The 23,741-nt window shown below is 42.6% G+C and overlaps 1 protein-coding gene across 3 annotated transcripts in view; it reads right to left on the minus strand.

Annotated features, from left to right (window-relative positions):
- RASA4B (RAS p21 protein activator 4B) overlaps positions 1 to 23,741 on the minus strand; it is a 78,434-nt gene that overhangs the window by 6,429 nt on the left and 48,264 nt on the right. For all 3 annotated transcript variants that reach the window (XM_083379508.1, XM_083379509.1, XM_083379510.1), the window contains 13 exons: positions 19,571 to 19,652; positions 17,592 to 17,726; positions 13,274 to 13,365; positions 12,777 to 12,894; positions 11,082 to 11,235; positions 9,963 to 10,027; positions 9,732 to 9,844; positions 7,870 to 8,062; positions 7,311 to 7,448; positions 6,832 to 6,976; positions 6,061 to 6,230; positions 4,180 to 4,317; positions 1,777 to 1,912 (listed from right to left, as the gene is read on the minus strand). In XM_083379508.1, the coding sequence (XP_083235634.1) occupies positions 1,777 to 1,912; positions 4,180 to 4,317; positions 6,061 to 6,230; positions 6,832 to 6,976; positions 7,311 to 7,448; positions 7,870 to 8,062; positions 9,732 to 9,844; positions 9,963 to 10,027; positions 11,082 to 11,235; positions 12,777 to 12,894; positions 13,274 to 13,365; positions 17,592 to 17,726; positions 19,571 to 19,652 (1,679 nt within the window). The remainder of the gene's footprint in view (positions 1 to 1,776; positions 1,913 to 4,179; positions 4,318 to 6,060; positions 6,231 to 6,831; positions 6,977 to 7,310; positions 7,449 to 7,869; positions 8,063 to 9,731; positions 9,845 to 9,962; positions 10,028 to 11,081; positions 11,236 to 12,776; positions 12,895 to 13,273; positions 13,366 to 17,591; positions 17,727 to 19,570; positions 19,653 to 23,741) is intronic.

Genomic DNA, 23,741 nt, shown 5'->3' on the forward strand with positions numbered 1-23,741 from the left:
TCTCAATCACAGGATGTCTGTGATGGTTGCAAGCATAAGGGTCACTTACAAGACACATTTTTCAGCACCGTCGTAATTTTGAACAGTCACTAAATGAAACGTTGTTAAGTGAGGACTACCTGCAATATATTCTCAACATATCCATTGGGATGGAAAAGCATATGTCAGGTCCCCAAATCCTTATTGTCTTCCTTGTGCTCTTGTTTTGGGGCCTGCCATTCTGCTGGGGGAGGGGGGAATTTGCTTTCGCTTGGGATAACTTTTGCTTTCTGCTTTTCTTCTCTCGCCTCTATCCCCTTGAGAAAGGAATGCGTCTCTCTTATCAGGGAGACGGTTACAGAGAAACTAAACTGGAGAAGACCTTGAGATGCGTGCCAACCTTGCCAGTTACCCACACATCGTGCCACCTGTGCATTGGCTGGATTTCAAATGGACATTATGACTCTGGTGGAAGGAGGAATATTGCTAGCTTAACTATACCATTTAAGCGGGATTTTCCCCAGATCTCGCTTTGACTTCCCTACTGTCATTAACCCTTAATAAAAGTTTCCTTTTGAGACAATGCCTGTTTCAAGAGTTCTGCTTTCTTGGGTGGTTAGCTGAGGTGGGTCCTTACACATGCCGAACAGGGCTTCTGGGATAGCAGCTCCATTATGGGTCAAAGGGCTTTACAATGGAGCAACTGTCAGCGTGCAAAGCTCTTACCTCAATGCCTCCCCTACAGGGATGCAACAGGAAATATTTTTCAGGAATATTTTTTTCTGTAGTCCCTGACTGGATCCACCCTATTCTGAAAAGTCTTTCTTTCATTGGCTTCTCCTCCAGTCACAATTTTTGTCCTGCTCTGGTCAGGTTATGGTGAGCAAGCATACCGGTGGATGGTTTGAACAGGCTACATAATGCTTTTCCAACATTCCACCAGGTAGAAAAGTATCAAAATCAAGCGCCAAAATAAGAACAACCTGGATTACATGTTATAAGACTACTTCAATATGATCAGATTTTGGAATAACTTTTTTTATTTTTACGACCCTGTAATCTCTTGCTTCGGGGTGGGAATCAGGGTAACTGAAGGGAACTGAGCATTTACTGACCGGATGCCTTTCCTGATGCCTATTGCTAAGTTCACAGCAGATATTTTTCTCTGCACTCTGATAAAGAAACATCTGCTGCTGCCTAGGACTGAACTCTCAACCTTCCAAGTGGGAGGTGAGAGTTTTCACCTCTGGACCACCTGCCACTCCAGATTTTGAAGTAACTGATTCTGCATATTTACTTAACAGGTGTGTGTGTGTGTGTGTGTGTGTGTGTGTGTCACTGTACAAGCAGTCCTCAACTCATAAGCATTATTGAGCCTGGAATTATGGTTGTAAGTTGTAGCACTCATTAACCGGGTCACCATGTGATCATGCCTGATTCTACAACCTTAAGCAAATGCCTTGGTTGCCAATTGTCCAAAATGCAATCACATGGCCGTGTATGTGTGTGTGTGTGGGGGGGGAGGGGGTGGGAATTCTGGAACCGGGTTGTAAGTAGCTCTGGAAAGCGCCACCGTAAGTTTGAGTGGTTGGCAAGCGAGTGATCATTACACAAGCAGTAGCTATACATTTTTCTTTTCTATACTTTGGGTAGTTTTTCTTTTTTAAAAAAAGCACTCTATATATTGATATATATTAAAATAAACTTAAGGAGAAAACATTGTGATACACATACCCACACCCAGAGATATGGGAAATATCAAGGGCAATACAGTAGCATTGCCAAAGGATGCAATACCTGCTTTGTCCTTTTGGTGGCAGCAACTCCATTTGTCTCCTCTGAAAACCCCTGGATGATAGGAGCATAGCATTCCCTTGTTGTTCCCACAGACTTTCCGTAAGGCTGAGAGCCACTGGCTCAGCTCATTCACACACTGTAAACCAAGACAAGGCAAAAAGACATCAATGCTGTGGATTCTTCTGACCAGATGTAGCCAGGGCCTTTAACATATTCCCCCCTTTTCTGCCCTACAATCAGGGAAACAGGCCCAGGCTGTGGTTTTTCCCATGCTGTACACTGCAAGTCAATAGAAAGCAGACTGGACATAAAAGTCAGGAAGCCAGTGTTGAGTTGTTTCAATTCCCTTAAAACAGGGGTGTCAAACTCAATTTCATTGAGGGCCGCATCAGCATTGCGGTTGCCCTCAGGGGGACGGGTGGGTGTGGCCTGGGTGGGCGTGGCCTACTGGGTGGGCGTGGCTAAAGTGTGTATGGCCTACTGGGTGGGCATGGCCAGCTCTACATCGTTCGCATCAAGGGTGCCTATGGGGGCCTGGGCAGGAGTGGGACAGATCTGAGGGTCTCTGGCAGGAGGAGGGTCTCTGGGCCAGGGCCAAGGCAGTGGGGGCCGTTCCCTCACTGTTTCCAGGATGACTTCGCGGGCCACATGAAACCACTTCACGGGCCGCATCCGGCCCCCAGGCCTTGTGTTTGACATGTCTGCCTTAAAAGATCCATTTGACCTTCAGTCTTGTTCATTGTGACAATCGTACACAAGAGAATAGAAATGTAACAGGATGCTTGAACCATAGTTGATACTGAACCATGCCTATTAAAATTAACCAATGATAAAATGCAAATATGGAATAGAATTACAATCTGATTCACACAATTCATTTATTTTCCAAATTTACTTGATACAATAGTTTCATGGTCTAATTAAATGTCAATGCCTAATATAGGTTATGTCAACTGCAAAACTGATTTAATTGACCCAGTGTTCAAAGAAGATTATAATGTCAACGCTGCTAACATCAGGTGTTTTTGCATTGACAACAGATGGAAATGTAGTCATCTTTTCCCTTTCGCTTTTAGAGTTAGATGATGCTGGGAGGGGGGGGGGATGTGAATGAGAGTCCAGCTAGACATAACAACACTAAACCTAGCATGAGAATCAAGGTTATTGAGCCCAGATCTGATAAAGAATTGGCGGGCTGGAGAGCTGGAGAGCCGGCACTTCAAGCTAATTGGGGAATGTGATTTATGACTGTTAATTGGAGGAGGGAATTGTGCTTTGATACTATGTGCCCAGGGGAGGGGAATTCAGTTTTTGGCTTCGATTATGTAGTGCCGATATTATGCTACTTGAATAAAAAGATCCTTTAAGGTAAACAATGCCTCAAAGTTCTTTTGAAGAGTTTCATCTATCGGAACCATGACATATAATTTAGCTAGAGACAAATCCTTTCCTTTTTCAGGTGGATGGGGCTAAATTAAATTAACTGAATAAATTCCTTTCATGGTATGTTAACTACTTATTGGAGGGCTACCTGGCCTTGTTATCAATCATTATCGAGACAAAGACCTGGAGAAAAACTGCAAAAATAGAACTTCTCTTGGTATTCCACCTCTGTGGTCACTTGTTTTCATCTACTGCAGTCAAATCTTTCCATGGTGGTGTTCATCCTAACTGAAACACCATCAATGAGTCATCCCAGATTAGCTAAGCCTGACTGATGCTGGATCATTCTCATGATGCAAATAAGGCCTATGCCAGGGGTCTTCAAACCTGGCCCTTTTATGACTTCTGGACTTCAACTCCCAGAATTCCTCAGCCAGTGTGCCTGGCTGAAGAATTCTGGGAGTTGAGTCCACAAGGCATAAAAGGGCCAAGTTTGAAGACCCCTGGCCTATGCTGTTGTTAAACTCTCATAAAAAGCGTCTTTCAACTTAAATTCATCTCCTGGTGAATTCATTAATACATGCATACTTTTCTTGACAGCAGAATGAAATTAGTTTCCTGCTGTCTTGTTTGGGGACATTTTGACTACAGCCCTGAGATTTCTTAGTGGCTTCTCTTCCAAGTATTTACCAGACCTGACTCTGCTTAGCTTCTAAACCCAGACCAAGATGGCCAGGTGCTACACCTGCTGGAGCAAAGTATCAACGGGGAGCATGTTTGTTTCTCCTTAAAATATTTTGATTCCCTTGCATTTTATTTGAAAGCATCTCTCAGGTTTGCAGATGTGAGAAACTGCTGGATTCTTTGCATTTGTTTGTCTGATTTATATAGCTGCTCATCTCACAAAACAAGTGGCATGTCATATCTACCAATACAACTTGTGTCATGTGGTCACCCAGATGGAATTCTTGCTTCTCCCTCCCCATCCAAGCAAAATGTGACAAAATGTTGTGTCTCCACCTTGCACTGCAGGTAAACTGTGTCTTCTTGCCCAGCATCGTTAGTGTAGATGATCTGCATGACATGGGAGATACCAAAACTCTTCTCCTCTACCTTCTCAGCTGCCCGGATGCTTGTCAGTGGCACGAAGGAGCTTTTCTGAAAAGAAATCCCATAAATATAAAAACAGAGAAGGAGAAGCCTTGGATCAAATGGAAACAAACTCTGTTTCGCATTCTGAATCCAACCAGATGCTTTTAGCAGTTTTTCCCTAGTAGCCACTAGTATTCTGGAGTAGACTGTCCCTAACCATGGAGATTTCTATATATCATCACAACAGGTAATACCTAGAAGTAGAGCTTTCTTCCTCCATGAATTTGACAAATCCTCTTCTAAAGTTTCCCTCAAATGGAAAACACTTTAAAAGGTAAAGGTTTCCCCTATACCAGTGATGGCGAACCTTTTAGAGACCGAGTGACCAAACTGCAACCCAAAACCCACTTATATATCGTCGGGTGCCGGGTGGGCGTGTCCCATTGGGTGGGTGTAGCCCATTGGGTGGGTGTGGCTCATTGGGTGGGCATGGCCCATTGGGTGGGCATGGCTGTGGTGGTAATAGCAGACTGCGTGGGACTAAAAAGTTCAATCAGTCAATTCCAACTTTGTGAGATCTTTTTTTTTCCATGAGAAGTTGAAATTGATTGATTGATTGAACCTTTTTTTTTGCACACGGCGGTGGAGGCCTAAAGTGAAAAGGGTTTATAAAACCCAGCTGAAAGCCTAGGATTGGGGCGATGGTGCACGTGCCCACAGAGAGGGCTCTGCGTGCCACCTGTGGCACCCGTGCCATGGGTTCGCCATCACGGCCCTATACAGTCACGTCTGATTCTAGGGGTAGCGTTCATCTTTATTTCTTAGCTGAGGGAGCCAGCATTGTCCAAGACAATTCTGTGGTCATGTGGCCAGTGTGACTATATGCAGAGGTGCACAGAATATCTTTAACCACTGAGCCACCACATCCCCCCAAACACTTAAAGCTACCCCAAAATCATTGCCATCGAAAACATTAAGTGTGGTTGTTGGCCATCCAGAAATATTCTCCCCACTATAGTAGAAACTTGTACTATCACGCTGTCATATTCCATCGCTAATAATCAATTGAATTCTGAGCTTGCTTGAAAGTTATTCTTCTTCAGCACAATGTCCAAAATCGCACCATGAATTCAAGCCTCTACACTCCTAATCCAATGTTCTTATACTACATTGCTTCAAGGGCCTCAAAGATTTCATTGATTATGTGCCATCAAGTTGTTTTTGACAACTATGGAGGTAGATTATATAATGATCTATCCCTAACCTGTTCTTTTTAAATCTCCCAATGGTACTCCTCCATTGCCACTGCAACTGAATTCATCCACCTTGCAGTTCAGCATCCTCTTCTCTTCCCTCCCATCTTTCCCAGCAGTGGTACCTTTTCTAGAGAGCTCAGTCTTCACATAACAGCAATACCAATAGCACTGAGACTTATATACTGCTTCATAGTGCTTTACAGCCCTCTTTAAGTGGTTTACAGAGTCAGCATATGGCCCGCCACAATGTGGGTCCTCATTTTACCCACCTCGGAAGGATCAGCCCATCAGGATCAAACTCCTGGCAGTAGGCAGAGTGAGGCTGCAATACTGTATTCTAACCACTGCACCATCACAGCTCTAACATGTCCAAAGTAGGATAATTTGAGCCTGGCCATTTGGTTGTTGCTTCGGGAGAAGAGACCTAGCTTCTGTGATGACTGGCCAGCCTTCATGGGCACTCCTTCCTTGGACTCCCCAACTTATAGAGGGTTTCAAGAGAAGGAACACGGCCAGAGCCTCGGGTGGTGGCCAGTTTCTGTCCTTTACCTACCTTGGAGTTGGGTGTCTTGGCGCAGGTGAGAGCCTCATGCGTTAATGAGAAATGGAGCTTCTTGAAGGAGAACGAGAGGAGAGGCCCCTTGCTTCTTGCCTTGTGGATGAAGAGGTAGCCCTCTTTTACAACCTGAGGTTGCAGGGAAATGGGCTTCTGCAGGTCTAATTCTGCAATTCAACATTCACAGCAGTCAATGCAATATACGTGCATGTGTTTTGAATGAGCATGAAATAACAACAACAATAATAGTAATAATACCAGTTGCCAGAAAATCACGGGATATAATCTGTTGTCCTCATTGCTAACCGCAGTCTTGCTTATATAAGTCTCTCTTCTAGCTTGTTGTTAACTGGGAAAGTTCCTGCAAAGTGTCTTACTCAAAGCCATTAGTGAAGCCATCTAGCTTTGCTGCGCTCCCCTCTTTGGATGACACCAAAGGTGGGAAACCAGGGTCATCCACAAGTTTGCTATTTTGGTCACCAGCTTTGCCTTTGTCCTTGGGATGCAAGCTCTGCCCCTTTTGTATAGGCATGTGATATCACAACATACATACAAAAGGACTGTAGATCACTTTTTTGTCATAACTTTGAACTGTCGTTAAACAAATGGTCATAAATTGAGCACTGCCATACTATGAAAGAAATGGGATAAGGCACTAAATTTCAGATACCAGTAAACTACCATCTGGCTGATGGCTCAGAGAAAGTGCTCTGCTGCTTGTAGTAACCAGAACATTTCTTAATTTCTTTGACTTTATCAAGCATTTACCCTCTTTCTCCTCAATATCGATTAACTGCAGGATGAACTGCTTCATCTGGGCAACACCGCGTTGAATGGTGGCTTGCAGAGGGGCCATCCATGCTTCCTTGGTGCGGCTGATGCTTGTGTCCATGTTCCCCACATTTTGGACAGCCTGGCCCAGCAGAAAATCGGAACAAGTCACTACAACTCAAGAACAAACTTCACCCAGATTGAGAGAAAACCAGCATGGTTTGCAGCGGGGAGAATGTTGGGACTTGTGGGATTAAGGGGACTGAGATTTACAGTAAAAAGCCACTCTGCACTATCCAATCAGGAGTCATGCTTGGGGGAAGGGGAGGGCAGGGCAGGGGGAAGGGGAAGGGGAAGGGGAAGGCAAGCAAGACGAGATGAAATAAGACATTAGAAAAGAGAGCAAGGGACACTTGACAAGAGTCAAAAAAAGGACCCCTTTTGGATATCATTGCATTATTAAGAGCATTTCTTACCTTAGCCAGCAGAAGCAGAGCACGGCTTGTGTGAGCATCGGCGTGCTTCTCCCGTAAGTGGAAGAGTTTGGGGGACATAATGGCTGGAGAGAAGAATCGTAGGCAGAGGAAGCTGGTGATGGCAATGAACTTCACATTCTGCAGGTGCAGAAGGATACAGTTTTTGAAAAGGGATGGGAACAGACCAAAGACAAAAACAATCTGACAGGCAATACCAAACCTCTCAGTTTGTTGTCTTGGAGAAAAGGAGAGTGGTAGGAAGAAGATAACAAAACTAGAAATTCGGGAGAAGGGCGGTATACAAATACAATAAAACTAAACTAAACTAGAAACTAGAAATGAAACTGGCCCTTCCTTTAGAAACACATTCAAATCCCCGCTGGATGGGACTCTACGATCCTGCGGCTTTTCTTCCCACAAGATCTGACAAGTCTCCTTACCTGACAAAGAAGCAGAAGACTTACGAAAGAATTTGTAATTGCAAAGAATTTACAAAATTATAATCCCACATTCCTGGGAGGGGACCGAGATTGAGTTAGAAGAATGCTGCCCAACTGACCTGATTTTTCTCCTCGGGGAACCGTTCTCCCACTCTCTTGAAAAGTAGCTGAAAAGTGGCACGGATGACAGGAGGACACATCTTGGCAGACCTGGTGATGGTGTTCAGTAGGTCAGTCAGATACGACTGAAGGAGCTGGCCGCTTTGCTGGATCACCTCACTTTCACTGTGGATCCGGTGAAGGCTAGAGCATCTGGAGCAAGAAACAAAAATAATGAAATAACTCAGAACTTCCTGCGTGCCATTCAGAGCCATGTTGGATTACCCAAAATGCAGTATCCAACCAGATTGATGTCACATTCAAAATGGCTGCTTCATGCTCTGAAAGCATGAATAGCCCATCAGTTTGATGGCGAGTAGTAGGTGAATGATTGATTACATCTTCAATGGCGCAGTGGCTAGAATGTAATACTGCAGGCTAATTCTGCTGACTGAAGACTGTCAGCATTTCGGCAGTTGGATTCTCACCGGCTCAAGGCTGACTCAGCCTTCCATCCTTCCAAGGTCGGTAAAATGAGGACCCAGATTGTTGGGGGGCAATGTGCTGGCTCTGTAAACCGCTTAGAGAGGGCTCTAAAGCACTGTTAAGCGGTATATAAGTCTAAATGCTATTGCTATCATTAGGATCGGAGGAGGCTCTTAGTTTTTCTTAATCTTAGCAATTTTAAGTTGAGTGGACTTCATTTCCCATAATTCCCCAGTCAGCATGCCAGCTGGAAATCTGGGAGTTGAAACCCAGACCTTTTAAAGTTGCTAAAGTTGAGAAAACTGCCTTAGCTGAAGCTCTAGTAGAACTAGTGCCGGTTCTTCAACCAGGCAGCCAGGCTTCATTTCCAATTACACAATTCACCAATTACACTTTTCAGAAAAGTAAACATGCTAATTAAATGTGGGAAAAAAGTCTTTGCTGGTTCATGCTAGATAGATTGGTATTGTCTTACTTCCTCTCTGGATGCACTAAAAACATGGTAGCGCTTTATCTATCTATCTATCTATCTATCTATCTATCTATCTATCTATCTATCTATCTATCTATCTATCTATCTATCATTTATCTACCTTTATTATCTACAGTATCTCTGTCTCTCATTTATCTACATCTATCTATCTATCTATCTATCTATCTATCTATCTATCTATCTATCTATCTAATGAATGTTTCTCATTCATTCATTCTACAGAGCCACTATAAATGCTGTGAAGGATGCATATTCAAAGTGTCAGTGGAATACTCAATGTAACTTGTCTACTAGCCACAAAATTCAAATGTTTTAAAATTATGTTGCCTGATACATGTTTTAATCGCCTCAAGCAATAAGACAATGGGAATGACCTCTAGCAACTACTAGGATTCAAGATCTACTTTACTTCCTTGATAAGCAGGTCTGGTTTTTATTATGCATAATTATATGAATCCTCCATACTTTGCATTTTTTATGCCTGAACAGCATCCAGGTAAAGAATTTCAATGACATTGATACAACTTTCTCTCTGTCTTAGGCACTAACATGCTGGTAAATCAAGATTTCTTGCCGCACTTGATTTTTTTCTAACTTAAAATATATTTAAAATTGAAACTGGCTTATTTCAAAGAAGCACACCAACTTTATTTCCCAGAATGCACTTGCGAATCAAATCAGCCATTTCTGAAGAACCTGGGATGGAAAATAGCAATCTTGGAGAACAAGAGGCCCCATCCCCCATCCCAGTTTGCATTCTGGTAAATGGGAGGGTTGGGATTGATAATGCTAATAAGGGCTGCCATTTTGTGAAAGCACCCACAACCCCTTCTCAAGGTTTTGTGTCCGGTGGCTCAAAAACCTTTTGACTATAGGTCTCTCCCCACTGTTGCTCCTTCCTACCCGATCTCTTTGCTTTCCACTTTGTTGGGATCTAGTTCGATGTATCTCTTCTCTTCAAACACTCGGTTGATTGATGGCCTAAGGATTCGATGGAGGTATTGCATACCTGCCACCTACAGAGTCAGAGATTAGGGACACAGCAGAACGTAGTGAGCTTCATCATCAGAAACTGGCGGGAAGAGCCCCCCACCCACCCCCGTCATAGAAGGAAGACAGAATCCCCCAAAGTACCTTCAGAAATGACTCCATAGACTTAGAAGCTAGAGAATTGCTCCGAAACAACGTGTTGGGTTCAACTGAAACACAGAGAGTGGTTTAGGATTGGTCACTGAACTATATACCCTTTCAACCACTTCATCTTGTTTTATGAAGAAACCAGGATGACTTGCTACTGTATCTATTGATTACATTTTAACCCTTGAAAGAGTCAAGACATCTTTCATTGGCTGTCTTCTCTGACTCGGCTATATCTTTCTCTTAGATGATAGAATAGCAAAAATGATTGCCTGAAATGAATATGATATTCATCTTTGCCATCACTGGCTTTCAAAGACTTTTTTTTTTGCCAACTCGGAAGACTTCCCTCTTTTTCATATTGATCGCTCTCTTCCCTTTATATCTTATTTCAGATATTCTCTCCTCTTTGCATTCTTTTCCTTAGCTTTTGCTGCCCATCCTGTCCACCCAGAAAGCTTCTAAATAACTTGACAATTCCAAACTGAATGCAAAGGAGTTGGACCACAACTAAAACAACCACAATACGTGTTGGGATTAAAAGACAAGATAGGACAGACAATTAATAAACTGAGTTGGACAGGTTTAGCATGTCCATTGGCTGTATTTACACAAAATGCTTTACACCCGGGTTGACCAAATGCATTATATAGCTCATACAATATGATGTACCAAAATGGGAAAAAAAGATTTAACGTAGTGTCCTGGTTTACATGCTGCACATTAAGATATCACACTGAACCACAAACTACTTAATGCTACTAGTTTAGCTACTGGTCTAGCTCCTTTGAACCCACATCCCACCATTCATGGTATTTAATTTATTACATGTATAGCCCATGACAATCAGAATGAACTCCTTGGCAATTTATGTGACAAAAATATTAAGATATCCATGGTTTCATTAACAAGAAGAACAATTAAAACAAAATCAACATCCCCAATCACACAGACACAGACACACACCAGGAAAATGGCAGGAACATATCCAAGCAGTCACCAGCGGTTAACACTAACTCAAAGGCACCCTCCCTTCTCTCCCACCCATGCACAAAATCATAGCATAAAGCGATGGGTAGCGTAAACCCCTTCCCTCCTTCCCTAGCTGGTCCTTACAGGTTCTGTCCAGCTCCAGTTTGAAGAGGAGGTCCAAGAACTCTTTAATCAAGCCTTGGCCGAGGAAGAGCTTGACCAGGTTGACCGCAAGTTCCTGTCTGCATTCAGCTGTTGTGGTCTCATCAATCAGGGTTATTAAGTGCCCTTTCTGGTTCTGTAAGGAGAGGAGTGTGGGCAGAGGAAATACATTTCATGGAGAAGCTAATGCACATTGTTTCAGAAGGGGAGGGGGTATTTTTCATAAAAACGTGATGTTTCGTGTGTCCCTTTGAACATAACCTTCTGCATTCTCTGTTTTATCAAGCACATTACATGACACATACAGTCTTTGTGCAGCTGCCTTCCATTCCAAGCCACACAGGAGTCATAAGTAGGAGCCAAAGATATTTTTCCGCTTAAAGCAAAAGATGAAACATTGATGAAGAGTCTCAAGTCACCCACACAGAGTTACTCAGAAGTTGAATCGCGGCAACCGGATTTCTTTTCTTTTTCGGTTTGAAACGTTTCGCAGCTCATTGAAGCAGCTTCTTCAGTCTGAGAATCTTTATCAAACAAAGAAGCTACTCTGATAAGCAGCAAAATGTTTCAGATGAACGAAAGTATTCCAGTTGGCACGATTCAAACATGGCCCTTTGTTTCATGTACAGAAATTCCTCCATCAGCTCAATTTTGCTTCAGTACAGTATTAGCAATAAGGGAGGATCCACCACCAACTCCTGAGTGCAATGAGCCAGCCTGTTCTGTACCAGCCTGCTACCGGCCCTGCAGATAAGGCAGGGACAACCCCTTTTACAAGAAGGCAAGAGGCTGGAACTAAGCCTGCCATAAAAACATAAACAGAGCAAAGAGAGCAAACACGAACCATGAAACAGGAGCTATTCAAGCGGTTGCCTTCAGCAAACCAGCCCTCCCACGCATTCCCCTTTTAAACAGTTCAGGGCGTGGCTTCTCTCTGCCTCCTTCCGAGGTGCCCCATTGCCTTCCTCTGTTTACTCCTGATTGACTGCCTCCTGCGTCGGGCATCCTTGAACAGGGCCAGCTGTGGGTCATCTTCATCCACGCTGTCAGGCTCACATAGCTGGGTCTGTGTCGTGACCAGGTGGGAGGGGCCTGGCTGAGGGCTCTCATCAGCAAGTTCTCCAACCCCCTCAGCAAGCTCTTCAACACCCCCCTCCTCCTTTGAGTCGTCCGACCCAACTGCCAAACCCACAGGCTGACCCTGAATCACAACACAGCCAACCTAGGAGGTTCAGAAAAGACTGTGTGGCCTGAAGCACTATATTCTTCAAGAGAGTGACTGGGAGGCTCAGATGGAATGGCTGCAGAACTGTGCACGTTGCCTCTTTCCCCAGGATCACAACGCCAGCACTTCACTCTCCCTAATGGTGGGGCTGGGTTGTGAACTAGGTTAGCATGAGAGAACTACCTGATCTACGATCACCCAAGGATCATAAGAAATCTTTGGAATAAGAACTCGGGGTTCCCAACCACTCCTTCTCCAGGGACAAGAATGATACAAGGATCTTAATCAGTGGAAGGACAGGCCTCCAGAAGTTGTGGGTGCTCCAACACTGGAAGTTTTTAAGAAAAAATTGAACAATTATTTGTTTGAAATGGTATAGGGTCTCTTGCCTGAACAGAGGGTTGGACTAGAAGACCTCTAAGGTCCCTTCCAACTCTGTTATTCTGTCTCACCTTTACCCCTACTTTAACTTCCTGGCACAGCAGCTCCACAAGAGGCTGGTAGTAGATGGATGGCAGAACCATTTCATCCCGAAGCTGTACCTGGAGATGTAAGGAACCTAGATTCCCTCTGAAACACAGGGAAAAATAAGGATATTAGATATACCTTATACGTTGGTTACCACCTAGGGCCATTTGGGGATGGTAGATATAGTTCAGTTTTTAAGGGTCTGTTGTGGATGATCTCATTGAATATTTCTCATAAGCATCTCCACAATTATTCTCAAAAGGAGCAAAGTTGATCTCAGGCACTTCTGTTAGCCCTAGGGCAAAATTAACTAACCAGACAAAAAAAAACAACCCTAAATAAAAGTAGACAAGATGAATCATCTCAAGACACTGTAAGGCAACTTCCAGCCCTTTTGAGGAAATCCTTCTAAACTTCCAAGATGCTCCTAATTTTCATTTCTCCACTGATAGCCTGGTGAACACTGAGAATGAAGACTTACTCATCCAATCTTGGCTTGGATTTGTCTGGGCGGAGCAAAAACCATCCTTCTTCTCGCTGGACAGCCTTCAGCCTTTCGACATTGAATACCACCTGCAGATCAGAAAGAAATGTCCAAAGGAGTTGGTGGACCTCCAAAAGATGTTAACCATTCAAGATCCAGCGATCAAGTAGCAAGTAGGTGATGGGATAAGCCATTCCCCAATTGTTTCTTCCATGTCAATTCTTGGGATGGGAGGAAGCTCAGTGGTAGAGAACATGCCACGGAGGCAAAAAGGTGCATCCTACTTTTCAAGGCAGGGCTAGTATAGAGTCCTAGCAAATTAACACTTTATTATCAATTGTCCCGCTCACAAGATCCCTGAACGGACAGGGGAAAAGGCAGGAATCAGCCTCTATGAAAGATTCTCCCCGCTCCAAGTCACCACCTCCAAGTGCCCTTTAAGAGCCTCTGTAAAGTGTGATTTTTGGTTTGTTTCAAAATAATATTCATTGTTTTTCTACTCATATGGCTTGAATATTTTGAGATAATGTTTTTCAAACTTAACACCTTTAAGATGTGTGGACTTCAATTCCCAGAATTCCTCCAGCATCCAGCTGGCTGGAGAATTCTGGTAGTTGAAGTCCACAATAAAGTTGCCAAGTTTGAAAAACATTTGCAATTGGGAGGGTATAAATATTTGCAGTAATAACAATGACCCAGCCGATGGCAGCACATGGTCAAGTTTATTTGGGCTAAGAACCTAAGCAAAAGTCAGGCCTGGTTAGTATTCAGGGGGATGTTGTAGGACATAGGTCCCCAACCTTTTGGGCACCAGGGACCACTTCTGTGGAGAAAGGTTTTTCCATGGACCGGTGAGTGTGTGGTTTTGTGTGCTGCCTGCATCCCACGGGTGGGGCTTTGCTTGTTTGTGCGGACCAGTTGCTGGTATGCCACGGCCCGGTACCGGTCCACGGACCCCTGTTGTAGGATGTCTGAAAAACCATCCTGGGAGACTGAATATCAAACCACTTCTTTAACTTTGCAAGAAAAAAAAAGTGAACCTGTGAAGCCAAATTGATTTTGTTGGCAGTGTTTTAAAAAAAAGTCACCATGATTTGTCATCAATGTCATCACCATCTTGACCCAATACAAAGTGCATGCTTGTGTCCATACAAGCAACGGTTGTTTGAGTTTATTATTTATGTTTATTGTTTGTGTTTATCGCTTGTGTTTTATCCTCAAAAGCAGCCCAAAATTATGTATGTGAGATGGGTGGCTGCATAAATCAAGAAATAACTGTATCTGTCTTGTCAATGATTTGCATCCAGTGCCTAGTATGGTCAAGACTCAAGAGGACCCATTGCCCATCTCTCTCTCTCTCACAAGTCTCCTTCCCTGGCAGACCCACTCATTTTACAACATCACCAAGGTGCCTTCATACAGTAAAAGGTGCAGGCAGGTGGCCCAGCCAACTCACAGTGTCTCATCCTGAGGACCCTCTTAATGAATCAAATGGTCAGGGGGCCTCTGAAGAGCATGTGGGGAGGGCAGCGGAGGGGGTCTGGCCCCAGTTCACTCCCTACCATGCTTAATGATAAGAGCTGCTTGGAGCCAAGACGGGTGGCAAATAAATCTAATAAATAAACGGTAAAGATGACTCTGCAGTGATCTAGTAACAAAGGAAGACAGTCTGCTTTGTGGTACTGTGACTCATCATGAATTATGCAGTGACATTTTTCCAGGCATTGCCGAAATGTTAAAAGATAAGAATCCATTCACACATTACACTATGTGGCTTACTGGTTTGGGCTTGGGTATTGTGAGAGCCCAACCGTTTATTCAACAAATAAATAAAAGGTTAATAAAAAAAGTAGCATGAGTAATATAAAAACGTTGAAATGACTTAGATAAAGGAAATGTTTTAGATACTTAAATGTGATTGAATTTAAGAAAATTATAATGGATAAAAAATGTTTTGAATAGGAGTTAAAGGACTAGATAAGGGACACGGTGGCTCAGTGGGTTAGGACGCTGAGCTTGTTGATCAGAAGATCGGCAGTTTGGCGGGTTGAATCCCGAGTGCCACATAGCAGAGTGAGCGCCTGTTACTCGTCCCAGCTTCTGCCAACCTAGCAGTTCTAAAGCACGTAATAATGCAAGTAGAAAAATAGGGACCACTACGGTGGGAAGGTAACAGCGTTCCGTGTGCCTTTGGCGTCTAGTCATGCCGGCCACATGACCATGGAGATGTCCTCAGACAAACGCTGGCTCTTTGGCTTTGAAACGGAGATGAGCCCCTAGAGTTGGAAACGACTAGCACGCATGTGCGGGGGAACCTTTACCTTTGCCTTTAAAGGACTAGATGACTAGATGTATTAAATGGAATGTTTAAAGATTAAGCATATTTTTAATTATGGTTAAAAAGAATAAGAAATTTAGGATATAAATATATATTAGCTTAGGAGGAATATATATTTTAAGTAGTATGTTATTTTTTATGTTCCTTTACTCTTGCTCTCCTTTCTTTTTTCCCCATTGTTTTATCTATTCCTTAAGAAATGTAAAAGTGTGAGATGGTTCATATGGAAAAATAGAGTTAAATTTTTAAATGTAATTAATTTTTGAGAAAATCTTAACCAGTAAGAATACCTAGAATTTGGTGGGAGAAACAAATTAAAATAAGGACTGTAACAGGATCTATGATAACGCAACCAGAATGATTGGATAGAAAAGAAATATACTGATGTGATTATTATTTTTAGGAATATTGGTAAATATATATATATATATATATATATATATAATTGTTATCTATCAAAACAATAAGAATTGTTTAATTAATTAACTCAATGTTTAATCAACTCAATGTTTGCAAAAGAGGATATTTTGGTAAAAGAAGAAATCAACTAAAACCATTATGTGGATTATGGATTATAGAAATCAATTGTTAATGATTGTTTTTATAAATGTAACCCAGGCAACACACTGTTCACCAATTATTGTGATTTATGTTTTAAAAAAATCCATAAAATATATTACAAAAAATAGTACTATTTTGGTTATAAAGGATTGCGTTCAAGAGATACATTTTTGAAAAGGCAATTTTATCCACTAATAAACTGGGTTTGTCTTTCTGTGACATAGATGTTATGATCTTCTCTAACATTAGATAATTGTTATTTTTTTATTTTATGCTATCCCTTTAGGTAGATTAGATATCGCTTTGACATTTGATTGATATGTGACACATCTAGATAGTTTCCACCTTTTCTGATTTTATTTAAGTTTTGTTTTGTAGTTTCTCATGTGCTTCCTTCCCATTTTTTGTATTTTTTTTCCTATTTCTTTCTGGAAAACTGATTAAGGTAAAACATAATAAATAACTCAGGCTAAAGCAAGCCATGGCTTTGTACAATGGGTCTCTACCCGTGCTTTTAGATAGATAGGCCCCAGTGTTATTATCAAAACTCCTTTCTTTTAGGTGTGCACTAAGAAAAAAAAAGAAGGAAGACAGTGAAAAAACAAAGAAACAAACACCAGCATCATCTTGCTGTTGTTAGTTGTGAAGTCGTGTCCGACCCATCGCGACCCTATGGACAACGTTCCTCCAGGCCTTCCTGTCCTCTACCATCTTCTGGAGTCCATTTAAACTCACACCTACTGCTTCAGTGACTCCGTCCAGCCACCTCATTCTCTGTCGTCCCCTTCTTCTCTTGCCCTCGATCTTTCCCAGCATTAGGCTCTTCTCCAGTGAGTCCTTCCTTCTCATTAGGTGGCCAAAGTATTTGAGATTTAGCTTCAGGATCTGGCCTTCTAAAGAGCAGTCAGGGTTGATCTCCTCTAGGACTGACCGGTTTGATCGCCTTGCAGTCCAATGGACTCGCAGGAGTCTTCTCCAGCACCACAGTTCAAAGGCCTGAATTCTCTGGCGCTCAGCCTTTCTTACGGTCCAACTTTCACAGCCATACATTGCAACTGGGAAAACCATGGCCTTGACTATACACACTTTTGTTGGCAAGGTAATGTCTCTGCTTTTTAGTGTGCTGTCTAGATTTGCCATAGCACTATGTTTGAGGCAGTGCAAACAGTCAAGAACTTGATGATTTCAACTGCAGTCATGTTTACTTTTCAGACCTTCATATCCCACGTCTTAGTCACAAGAATTTGCAAGCAGCTACTTCGGGTTATTGCTCTCCTCCCGGTTCTCAAGTTAGAGTTTCTAAATATAGTAAGAGCAAGACAGTCTTTCAACAGAGCAGCCTCCTTCCTTGCTCCTCAGATGCGCTAACCTACCTTCAATCTGTCCTTTTTTCTTTTTTTCTTTTTTTCAACTCACCTTCCCCAAAAAATCATTCCTGCTGACAAGATCCCAATCCCAGACTTCAACAGTACAGAGCTTTTCTGTGGCTGACTCATCCAGGTCAAACTCAAAGGTCTCATTCCATCTGGGGTAGCAAGACTTTTTGATCACCTGGAGAAGAAAGAGCAGAGTCTAAAGAAGTGGGAAGCCAATTCCATTGCACAGGTAGTCCTCAACGTACAGACACAGTTGAGCCCAACATTTCGGTGGCTAAGCAAGGGCAGTTGTTTAGTGGGTTTTGCCCTGTTCTATGACCTTTCTCGTCACAGTTGTTAAATGAGTCACTGCAGTTGTTAAGACAGTAACACGGCCGTTAAGTGAATCAGGACTTCCCATTGACTTTGCTTGCTGGAAGGTCGAAAAAGGTGATCACATGACTCCAGGACACTGCAACCGTTACAACTATGAGTCAGTTGCCAAGCGTCTGAATTTTGATCACATGACCGTGGGGATGCTGCAAAAGTCGTAAGTGTGAAAACTGATCAGACCATAGCGCATCACCTTTTTCGTGTTGTTGTAACATTGAATAGTCACTAAATGGAAGGTCGTAAGTCAAGGACTAAGTGTATCAGGGAAATCCTAGAAGGGATATGGCAGCCTGCCTAAGATGGGAGATGTTCCAATGATGCCAGATTACAACTCCTCTATGCCCCAGTAACATAATAACGAATTGCGCTGGCTGGGGAAGATAGATGGAGGGTTATGGTTAAATGAATCTTTGGAGGCTGACCAGTAGGGAAGGTCACAACCCTAAATGAATGCAACACCTTTCCCTATTTCACTCCACTCAACATTAGCACCTACAAGTACTCCTCAACATACAACCCTTTGTTTCATGGGGTTTCAAAGTTATGATGGCCTTGGAAAAAGTGACTATGGTCTTTACTTATGACCACCAGTCACACGATCGCAATTTGGTTGTTTGGCAGCTGCCTTGTATTCACAATAGGTTGCAACATCCCGTGGTAACATGATTATGCAATTTTTTTTTGCAGTTTTCTGGCAAAACCTGCCCGTTAGGAAAGCTGAATTGGCTTAACAATCACTGTAAAACATGTTGTAAAATTTAGTCCAACTCAACTTGTGAACACAACAACTGACGTACAATGGAAATTTTAGTCCCATTTATGATTGTAAGTCAAGGACTACTTATAGTAATGGAAGCTGTAGCAGAAACTTTCTTTTTTAATGATCCCGCTATATAAGCAAACAGAACCCTTGGCCAGTCACACACACACACACACACACACACACACACACACACACACACTTTTGTGTCTCTGTCTCTCTGTCTGACTGTGTTCTATCATCTATCTAGCTATCTTATCTATCTATCTATCATCTATCTATCTATCTATCTATCTATCTATCTATCTATTTATCTATCTATCTATCTATCTATCTATTATTGATCCATCCATCCATCTACCTATTATCCATCCATCTATTCTCTCTCTCTCTCTCTCTCTCCCTCTCCCTCTCCCTCTCCCTCTCCCTCTCCCTCTCTCTCTCTCTCTCTCGTGTGTGTGTTTATGGCTGGCCATGGGTTCTGTATAATACATATGATTTTTCTAGTCCAGCAAACCAAATCTCTCCAGACTGGGAATTATGAGATTTGAAACTTTATGTATTTCATCGAAGTGTTGAGTTTTTAAAAACCTTTTGCACCTTGTTTTTGCTGAATTTTTAATTTAAGCTGCCTTAGGTCTTTCCAATGGTCAGTTTTATAGATCTAATAAAATAAATCTGTGGAAAAAATGATCATAAATTGGATGTGAATCACTTAACAACTGAGCAATAGAAATTCTGGTCCCAATTGTGGCCATAAGTCAAGGACTGCCTGTAGTACGTTGGGCCTTAATAAATTGTAAGCCAAAGTTGGACAGAATCAACTTCAGTTTCAAAAACTGGTGTAGTCCCATCTTCTTCTTCTCCCCCTCACAATCTCAACTCACCGAAGTCTCCTGAATTTTGCTGTTATAGCGGACTCTGACAAAAGGATCAGAAGCGCCATTCCGATCTTTCCGAGCTAAATCCCTTGAAGGAAAGGGATAGAGGAGAAGGAAGGTTACAGATGCTGAAGGTCCTATTTGCATGAATATAAGAAAAAATTAAGACAAGTTCAAGTCCTGAAAAACTAAAGTCTGCCATATACTTTTGGCAAACTCTTGAATACGACCTGGAAATTGTGTCCAATTCTGGGTCACTTGCCTGGACAAGGCCCTGCAGTTTCCATGGCAAGGTTTTTCAGAAGTGGTTTGCTATGACCTCATTCCTAAGGCTTAGAGGAAGCTGGCTTTGTGCCTCCCGGTCTTTTAGTTTCTAATCTGATGTTTTAAGCACTACACCAAACTAGCTCTCTTAACCTTGCAGTACCCACGATCAAATTGGTGCACTTCCACCTGCAGACTCTTGTACACTGTCATAGACACTCTTGAAGAATACAGGAAATCTAAGGGCAAGTCAGTCTTCTGGAGCACTGGTCCCCAACCTTTGTGGCTTGGCAGCCCAGCTGGGTGGGGAGAAGAGAACCAGGCTGCTTGAGTGGTGGGCCCATGCGCACATGCAGCTTGGCTCACGCAAGCAGCAGGCCGGCATCCACGTTCATGCACACACAGCTCAACTAGTTGAGCTGCACGTGTGCCGGCCTGCCACTCATGTTGCCCGGTTCCTCTCTCTCCCCAAGCTGTGTGAGCTGTGAGTACATGCATGCGCACCAGCCTGCCACTTACACCGGTTGAGCTGTGCGTGCACATGCGCGCCACCCCACCGTTCACACAGCCTGGTTGCAAATAGGTCACGGCCCAGTAGTGGGCTGCAGCCCAGGGGTTGAGGACCCCCATTCTAGAGAATTCTTATACCAATAACTCCATAAAGATAAATAACAATCTGTCTCCTTTGGGAATCAATACTTTAGTCTTCCAAGCATTTTTATTTTGGTTTGGTTTGGTTTTTTTCTGTTTTGGTAACTGTGCAAAATAGCATTGTCCTGACTTCCTTGTGATTTCCAGTATGTCCCTCTAGCTCTGAACCCTTGAAAGATTGCAACTGTTCAGACACACTCTGTTTGGTTTTATCTTGCCCACCCCATCCAATTGCCCCTGGGTCTTTTAATTGCAAGAGGGTTTTTTTCTCACTCTAATTACACAGGTCTATAAAACAGGAAGATCGCCTGGGACAATAAACAAAGAGGAATTTTGAGAGTTGTGTGGTTCAGAAGAATGGAACACGAATGAACAATGGTAAAATCTTCAATAAAGGCACGAAACTTTCTGCTCCAGTATGGTCCCTCCAGAATCTCTTTGGCCGTTTCCATCAAAAGGCCTTTGAAAATAATAACATACATCCTGCAAGGAGACTGCCCTCCCTCGCTTTCTTCTTTCTCACTCACCCCTTCCTGGTGACACTCTGTGTAATGTTCAAACAGAAAATCACTACTCATAGAGGCAGCTTGTAATTTCAAAGTGATTTCCTTCAATTACAGGCTGGGGTTTATTTTAATGAAAAAATATAGGATGCTTGTATCCAGCAGTGACCTGATGGATTCCAAGGCTCAAGAAAAGGAAGGAAATGGAAAAGTACACAGTTCTGATTCATATCGTCAGATCCTTTGCTTGCAGAAAGCAAGGGGGGGAAAATATACATTTTTTCCTAGTCAAACTCATATTTTTCGATCCTTGCTCCAATTTTACCCTAATAAAACAGTCTGCTCTGTTATGGTAGCCAGGCTTTAAATTATTTTTCTTTGGTTAAGGCAGAAGCCTGCCACAAAACACTCAGAACCCCAGGATGTGTTCTAGATATGTGGACAAATTCCCCCAATTCTCAGTAACGCCCATTTGGGAATTTAATAGAACAGAACAGAACAACAGAGTTGGAGGGGACCTTGGAGGTCTTCTAGTCCAACCCTCTGCTCAAACAGGAGACCCTATACCATTCCAGAGAAATGGCTGTCCAATCTTTTCTTAAAAACCTGCAGAGATGGAAGGCAATCTAGCTAGAAGACAGCAGACTGGGAGAGATTGGCCTAGACTTGTGTTGCTCAACTTCAATGACATTAAGATGTGTGGACTTCAGTTCCCAGAATGATTATTCACACATCTTCAAGTTGCTGAGGTTGAGAAACACTGAGCCAAATACTGTAAATTGCTTATTTAGTGGTCATTCCTTTGATTTTAGGTTGCTAGGCACAGTTCCTTATTGTCAAGCTCCTTTTTATTGAGATTAGGGCACATAGAACAAGAAAGCTATACCAGCTCAAAATGTTCTCAGACAGGAAAGGTTTGGCCAAGTGTCTAAAGCTAGTTGGAAGCTTAAGACCTGAAAACAACAGGACATTCGGAAATCACAGTGACTTCTAAGAAATTCTGGCAGCAGAGCTCTTGTAAAATAAGTCTAGAAACTGTAAACAACCCTCTGTTTTGTATCGCAGGAAATTTAATAATTTAATTTACTAATTTTATTTATATACCGCCCTTCTCCTGGAGGACTCAGGGCGGTGAACAGGGCAAGCATAAAAAATACAGAGATACAAAAGTTAAAAGGGATTAAGTATATGCCCAACTAAAAACAGTAAATACAAATATTAAAATAACAATAAACCCCCCCCATCCCCCATCAGGCCAGGCCGGCTTGTTCAAATAAGAATGTCTTTAGATCGCGACGGAAGGAGCGAAGGTCGGGCGCCATCCGGAGCTCAACCGGTAACCGATTCCATAGCTCCGGGGCACCCACAGAGAAGGCCCTCCCCCTGGGGGCCACCAATCGACATTCTCTGACCGGTGGCACCCTGAGGAGGCCCTCTCTGTGGGAACGCACAGGGCGGAGGGAAGTTGATGCCGGCAGCAGGTGCTCCCTAAGGTACTCCGGACCCATGCCATGTAGGGCCTTAAACACCATTACCAGTACCTTGAATCTCACCCAGAAGACAACTGGCAACCAATGCAGCTCACGGAGCAGAGGTGTAACATGGGAGTATCGGGAGACTCCCAACACAACTCTCGCGGCCGCATTCTGTACCAGTTGGAGCCTTTCATTTCTTTCATAATAAATGAAAGAAATGAAAGAAAATGAGGTGGAAATCTTGCTAATGCTAAGCAGGTTTAGGTTTGGTTTTGCACATCGCGCATAATAAAGGAAGAAAAAAATGGAAACTAAAAGAAAGAACATTCAAAGGCCCCAGGAACAGGATCAAGCTGAAATCTTACCCTAATGTTGCAATTTTCAAGAATGCTAGAATTTATTTTAGGGTACTTTTTTTTGGATAGATAACGTTCCCATTTCTCTTTGGGTTTCCCTTTTCTTTTTAACCTTACCTGGTTTAAACAGCATGTATAACCTCGTGAAATAATGCATTCTATTCCCAGGTTCAAATTATAAATTATCCAAAAAAACTGACTTTGCCCAACATACTGAGCCAGACATTAATACTAACCAAATGTAGCTGGTTATATAATGCATCAACAGGCAATAATTTTAAGAACTGATCTGATAACTGCAGTATGTTAAGATACTTCCCATATTTCACAGTAGCCTTGTCTCGACGTGGTTGCCTAAAAATGGATTAAACTCCCAGAATTCTCACTTAACGTGGTCTCAGGAGGCCTCAGGTTGGAGCAACCTGCCTGATGTAAAGGAACAGGTGCCCTCCGAAATACCATGACACCTAAAGACAAATCTGGTGAGATCCTCACCACTTTGTAAACTCTAAAAATGTTTTAAATGTACAAAAATAACATTAAGAACAAATTTTAACGTCCTCTTCTACAACCTTCCCAAACTGAGTATAATTTGCCTGATGTTTTTCTCCTGGTATTTGTTTCCATCCTACTGGAAACAGAAATTCAAAACAAAGGAACAGAGAATTGTAGAATTTGGGATCGTTATAAATTGCTCTTAGAGCGGGCATAGTTCAAGGCGGCTATGAAATGGAGTTGAACCTCACTCCTGGTGATCATGTGGTCTTTGGTGCAAAAATATGGAAGTGGTTTTCCTTGGCTTCCTCTGGGAAGTCTTGCTCCCACAATTGTAGCTTTTCAATCTTGAGATTTTCTGTGGACGGTCATTCAGCAGGGATAGAGCTGTTGAATGTTTCAGGATTAGTCAAACCTGGGTAAAGCTACAGAA

This window comes from Vipera ursinii (genome assembly GCF_947247035.1).
Source record: "Vipera ursinii genome assembly, chromosome: 1".
NCBI lineage: Eukaryota > Metazoa > Chordata > Lepidosauria > Squamata > Viperidae > Vipera > Vipera ursinii.